Source organism: Ptychodera flava, chromosome 2, assembly GCF_041260155.1.
Source record: "Ptychodera flava strain L36383 chromosome 2, AS_Pfla_20210202, whole genome shotgun sequence".
NCBI classification, from domain to species: domain Eukaryota; kingdom Metazoa; phylum Hemichordata; class Enteropneusta; family Ptychoderidae; genus Ptychodera; species Ptychodera flava.
Window position 1 is genome coordinate 4,766,000 of NC_091929.1, and position 7,121 is coordinate 4,773,120.

Here is a 7,121-nt window from a genome sequence, read left to right on the forward strand (position 1 = left end):
AATTGTATTCTCTATAATAAAAGAGGGAGTGACGGAAAATCGTTATTGTGCCGATACACCACTACTTACGACGAAATTAAAATTTTTAAGTTGTAATACTTTAGTCCAGAATCTACTGCCATTTTGTCCAAAATTGTTTTATAGAAACGCACAATTAGACTCCGAATTGCAACCTGTCGTATATAACTGGCAACAATATAACTCATCGTTTCACAGTACATGTCTGACGTTTAGCCAATATCGGTAAAAATAGCGAGGCACTCTCATCTACTGAGTTAATGGGTTAATTAATGACGTAAGGATGACATGAGAATCATAGTATGTCGTTGACATTGTCTATTTACATACGCATCTCTACAGATACATTTGAGTCTAAAATTGCCGTAGCGACATTGCAGAATCATTCGAATCATGCGTTGTGATTTTTCCTTTCACCATGACGTTCATAGGTTGTGTAATTCTATCGGCAGAATGTGATTTTAAGGTTACGTTGAACAGGTTATTCGTATCACCTTTATTTCTTTTCTTAATGGACGCAGAGAGAGAGAGAGAGAGAGAGAGGAGAGAGAGAGAAAGAGCATGACTGAGTGAGTCAATCTTTCACTGATCTATGTCATCGGAGACGACATGTAGGAGTCAAATCAACTAATTCTGTGAGATGCATCGATGATCGCAACAATAAAAAACATCAATCGGCATCATCTTTAATATCACAATTGCTGTCATACTCATTCCTAACTTTACTCTAATTTGTCTCTTTGGTTTTTTAAAGTTAGAAACATCGCTTGTTTCATAGAATGTCAGATAACTGACCAAACACATATTCACAAACTTGCTTCAGAAAGAATCAGACTATTAATGGAGCTACTATCACCACGACCTTTATTCGCAAAGAGAAGAAACTCATCTGTGGAAAGCAGCTGAACGTTTTGATTTTCCCAGTAAAACGGTGACTTTGATGAAATGCACCAAAATGCATCCTTGAAATTGTATCAATATCTATTAAATACAGAGCAGTGTGGTTGTGTACAAGTCTGATTTCACAAACAAAATCCGTAAATCATATGAATAAAAATAGCTACAATACACGTATGCATACAAGTTTACAACAGTCACATACCTTAAGAACAAGCATTACAGATTTTTTATCAAAATGAATACAGTGATGGTATATTGCACAGAGTGGGCTTTTTTAAATTGTTGCGACTTTGTCAAAATTATACATTCATATTTGATCTTTACAAATCAAGCGACCAATATTTCCACTTCACAAATATTAAGAACTTGTTTTACGTCAACCAGCTGAATGCTGACGTATCTTCCGGTCATTGGAATGTAACAGCCACGCGTGATAACGATGGTTTCCACTGCGGCGCCAGCATCCGAGTCTACTTGACCAAATATTGCATTTTCCTCAAAGTCTGGACTCTTACCAACGCGTATTTGAGCGTTCTTGATGCGAAAATCTGTAATGATAGAATACAGCTATTAGTATTTCGTCGTCATGTGATTTCCTCTTTACTGCTAACTACAATAACCTGGCAAAATATATATGTAATGTTATCTTACTGAATATAATACCGTTGTATATCCATACCAGCTTTACAGCAGTGTTCCTGCACCTTATCATGCCAGGTCGAGACTCGATAAAGCTTATGAACTTTGACGTACTATTTGATCGATATTATTCGACTTAAAAGAGAGAATTTACCCTACCTAATACAAAAAACCTTCATTGATTTTACTCGTTTCATGGTGACAGGAATACCACAAATTTTGTATCAGAATCAGGAGATCTTCTGATGCATCTCCATATAAAGTAAGTTATTAGTACCAGATAGTAGTTCCGAAGTATAAATCTCTGTCGAATTACCCAATACTGAGTGTTCTGTATAGATGGAAGGCTACCGTTTTAAAGCTATTAAAATCTATTGTTGATGGTGATAAGGACTGGCATGTGCTGCGGTAGTTACATTTGATACAACATCGAAAGTACAGAATTCATGTTCAGCGATGGTGAGAGACAAACAGAAATAGAGACAGAATTGACAGTAACGGAGAAACAAATGCAGGCTGGAAAATAAACTTACGACAACAATCCTGTCTGTTGGTTATGATAATCTGGTATACGTCATACGCAGATCCTAAATCAACCTTCCACCATGGCTGGAATTCTTTCTTTGTTCGAATACAAGATTTTCCTATCTGCAAGTCACTATCCTTATTGCCATCAATGGCTTTGTCAGCTGTATCGCTTCCGGCAGTGGAGCTCTGAACTGCTTTCTTACCCGGAGCCACGTTAACCAAAGTCTTGGTTAACTCGCATTCTGAACAATTTTAAAGAAATACGCAATAAATTTTCACACTTGCAAAAGTATAGATTATTTTCGCACGCAATTAAATAGTTGTAAAATAGGATAAGTCTGGTATACGTATTGCGGCACATAAAGTGGTCATATTGGCAATACAACTCATTCTAATTCTAAAATGCATGCATCTGACCAGATCTCAGATCTATCTTTCAAAGGCCGAACATTTTTTTATTCGTTTTGTTACAGTTTAGTACAATCGAATACTTGGTTTCGTAGCAAAGTTAAGAGCTCATTGTAAAGTCCTAGCATAAAGCATAATTATCCATGGAATATCATAGCTGAAACAATCCTACCTTTGGGAATGTTTAAAATACATTATTTGAAAAGAGTAACTCCACATGGCCATGTTCACTGCCGTAGGGAGTCACTTAGCCTTGTAAAGTACGTTTTGTGTACAAAATTATTATACTGATTACAACTATGACGTACGCAATTCGAACATAATAAAATTGGCACGGGGGTCTCACGTCAAAATGACATCATACTGTCTCTCTCTGAACCATATAATACGGTTAATAACGATTCAGTGTAAAATAATTATCATATTTATTCAACCTGCGCAATATTTGGTATATTGTTTCATTAGTATTCTATCGATAAAAAGTAAATAAACGATATATTGCACGACATCGTAATATTGCACGATATATTGCACGACAGCGTAACGCCTATGTGACTAATGCATTTTGTTTCAACAGCTTTAAACTTCCTAAAGCCAAAACGGTCCAGATAAACTTTGTACATTACCGACGTCCAAAAGCATTATCTCCAATATATAGAAAATGTCAGAAAAGTAGTAAACAGTTCATTTGAAAGTTACACAGACTCTATGAGCTGCATGTTATTTATTCTCCATACCTGCTAAGGTTGTCTGTTCAACATTTGCTTTTACTTCGGTTACTTCCTCTTTTAGTTTGTGGAGTTCATTGCACATGCGTTGTAGAAAAAACAAGGAACGGAAAGGTTAAAGAGACGTTAAAGATCGATGCATAGAATTTCATAAAGAAAAAGAGATGTGCAAAAAACATTTTTTTGCGATTTGAGATATACTGCGTCATGTTGAATCATTTTATCTTCCGTTGTATTTCTGTACGCTCCTTTCCTTTGTTGCTGTTATTTCATTTCGTTGTTAATACTTTCGTTGGGTGCGTGTTTGTTGATGTATTTCATTTTCCAACTCACCTGGGTTGAGGGATTGACCATAAACTTGTAATTCACACAAATAAATCGTTCGGAGGCCCTCTGTTTTCTTCCTCAGTGTGACGTATCTGCCTGTGATTGGACCATCGGAACACTCCAGGGACAATTCTCCATTCTCTTTCCCCCCGGTACTTTCCAGGAAAACACATTCTTTGGATTCGTCATAATTATCGCTTTCACTAACCTCGACCACGGTATTAAAAAAGTAACCTAAAAATAACATGAGCAATTTTGAATGATTATGCTCAACATTTCTTTGCTATCGACTTGCTTAAACATGCAACTATTTTAGCATTTATAGAAAATTGATAAATCAGACAAGGAGTATTCCACGAGAGAAACAAACTAAAAATCATGGCTTAAGAGCCCGAGAGCAGGGTTTCGAGACGTTGGCATGGAAACCTCTATGCTTTGATTTGATAAGTCCTATACTAAGAGTACCAATACCTCTATAAACTAAAAATAAACAGAATTGTAGCAGTTGCCGGGATATGTGAAACGAGGTCCGTCCGTACGTCAGAGGCATTGCATTGCATTGCATTTTTAGAGATATTAATGTCAAGGCAGGTCAAGATAAACAACAAAACTTACATCCATACTTTGAAATTGAATCACACGTTGACGCAAATGTCATTTGGACTCCTTCGATTAGGTATTCATCTCCCAAGTCAATTCGGAAACCCGGACCGACCGCAAATCTACCAGAATCCGCACAAGTATCTTTATTGCCGTCTACCAGGAACTGATAAGTATCTTCACCACCGCCAACCAGGTTAATGCCAGAGACTGGCTGATCCAAAGCCAAGTTGTCTGAAACTGAGTTGTTATTGATAGCTTAAGCTCAGAACCAAAATTCTAGACGTCTGCACTATCAAAAAGATAAAGTCAAAATGGTATATGGTTGGCGTGTTAAAGTCCATTGCGCCGCAAAGACAGACGTTCAAATTCTCAATGTTTACAATTCTTTTCTGGTGCACTGCTTGCGTTGGCGCGTTTTCAAGTTCGTGGACTTCATGAGGTTTTCACTGTCTTACTTTTGTGTAAGTCGAAACTTGAATGTTCAAATTTAAGTGTAAAACTATTATGCAATTTCTTTTCTTTTACCGAAATTTGCACTGTGTCCCCTGATTTTTTCATATTCAAAGAATGATAAATAGTTACCTTAATAGTTTGAAATAATTTTATTACTTAGAAGTTTAGGTCATTCAGTTTGGAGGTGCCTACTACCTTAAGAGCGATGTTTGTCACGTTGTAACATAAGAAGGAAATACAACTTTGAAAGTTGCTGTAACATCGATAGATACGAAGATTTCTGGAAACAGTTTTCTCTTGTTTCAGTTCCATCATCATTGTCTCTGTAGGATTTATCTGATGGATTTCTAGACAATTATAAGACTTCGCATCAAAGCACTTTACAATCTCCACATTAGTCTACAAGAATATGTTCGAACTTTGAAAAAATTGGATGAAATGCAACGTACATTTGAAAAGGAAGAATTCTCACCATTAATGGTGAAACAAATATACTGCGAAATGATGCAACATCGTACCTGCCAAAGAGGGCCGACAATAAAACATAACGCCCAACGCCATCATCAACCAATTCATATTCATCCTTGATTAATATCTACAAAGAAATCAGATGAAAATACACTCAAAACAATATCGTTTCCTAATATTGTATTTTTTGTTTCAGATCGGTGAAAACAGACGTTAGGGCAGTGTCAAAGATACGCTAATTTCTGTGAAAAATCACGTACAATTCTGACCACACAACTGTTTTAATTAGTCCTGATTTATTTTCTTAAGAGACCATATGATGGTCAAAAGACGACATGCCTCTACCGTGAAAGCAATGTGCTATGCAGATACAGAGAATGTATTGTGTCATTGTCCGTTGATAAACTAAACTTAGAGAATTGAAAATACAGTTACATGTATATGTAACCTCTAGTGTCATATGCTTATACATAACATCCCTTGCCAGACCTTTTAACTTATCACGCTTCCCAGAAATGTAATGATAATTTCAATACTTACATGTATGTCCAATCTTGCAGTAATGTATAGAAGCATCAAACATACAGTGATATCTTGTCGTGACGAATTGCTCAGCGCATTCTTATATAAACGATCTGAAAGAATAATTCACGTGACTAATCATGATTGGTTAATTACATTTATGTTAATTACGCTGTAATTAGTCAATATACGTTATGTCATTTTATCTTTACTAATATGTATAACGATATCACAATCTGTTTAAACGTTTGCGGTCTTGTTTTACGTTTGTATAGCAATATCACAGGTGTTCAAAATTATCTTATTTAAACAGTTCTATTGTTTCTTACACCATTACTCGGAATACAAAAGCCTACAACCAAACGCCGTCAGTAAGAAGTTACGTCAGACTCTTTGTTGCCTTAAGGTAATAAGCGTCTCATAAGTGAAAGACGTAAACTTTCGCTAAAACTTTCCTCAATGAATCTTTCCACCATCCTAGGCCTCTTACCAAGTCAACAATAACATTCGAGAGTCACCGTGCAAAATGTTGTACTAGAGAGACAAATTACCTGAGATTTCCCGATATTTAAAATTCAAAATGGCCGCCATCCCTATGTTGACTCTATGGGGAAATAAAATTTTTGACTTCCGAAAAACTAAGACGGTGAAAACTTTTCTTCCGCCAAGAGCTTGAACTTTTTCAACACCATGGTTTGGCCCAAATCCATTGTTATCAACGGTGAGTGGGAACCCGTTTACAGGGAATTGGGGTGAAGAAGTTAAAATGAGCCCCAACAAATGATAGATGGGATTAGAATCAACAGAATTTGAAAGCCCTAATATCTGTCCCCGAGGCGCATTCTACATTAAACTGAAAATGAGTAATAAATTGAAGACAAGCGAATTAAGTTTTTTTATTGTCTGTTGCTTTTGTAGACTTATTTTGAAGCATACGGAATAACTGAAATTTTCAACGTCTGTTGTCTCAATAATGTTCATTTGATCTGTAAGGTTGTATTAAATAATAAAAACAATTAAGTGTCTGCTCAAAGATCGCTTCTCATTTTGTAATTGCAGATAAAATTGCACTTACTTTCTCAGTCGGGATTTCTGTGTTCCAGTACAGTGAAATTTTCTGTATGTGTCATATTTCGATTCAAACAATACAAAACGTTTGCTGTTAACATTTATATTTATGTCAACTCTTCATACAATAGTTTGAAATGAAAATTAAATATGTATATTATAGAAACTTTCAATGCCTTTATCATTTCAAGAACCGATGTTTAAAAAGCCGCCAAACCAGGACTCTTTTCTTCTTCTGTTTTAATTTTACTGTTCTCTTGTGATTAACTCATAAATTGATCTACTCATAAAAGTTACATCTTTCATACCATAAGATTTCAAAATATTGAACTTTAGAAAGTTTAAATCCAAAGTTTAATGATATGGTCAATCAGTCCATTTAAAGTCAGCAATTTATTTTGTATCCGATCTGTTTTTACCCTATCAGACTGAGCTTTTTCACATTTTTATTGGACTTTT

The 7,121-nt window shown here is 35.6% G+C and overlaps 1 protein-coding gene across 1 annotated transcript; it reads right to left on the reverse strand.

The window, feature by feature from the left end:
• Positions 1-859: 859 nt before the first annotated feature.
• LOC139146864 (uncharacterized) lies at positions 860-5,680 on the reverse strand. The gene is made up of 7 exons (XM_070717787.1): positions 5,613-5,680; positions 5,123-5,199; positions 4,164-4,388; positions 3,555-3,782; positions 3,231-3,278; positions 2,091-2,327; positions 860-1,466 (listed from the first exon to the last, which is right to left on the reverse strand). The coding sequence occupies exons 2-7, from the start codon at positions 5,184-5,186 to the stop codon at positions 1,246-1,248; spliced, it is 1,023 nt and encodes a 340-aa protein (XP_070573888.1). The 5' UTR covers positions 5,187-5,199; positions 5,613-5,680; the 3' UTR covers positions 860-1,245.
• Between the last annotated feature and the right edge of the window lie 1,441 nt (positions 5,681-7,121).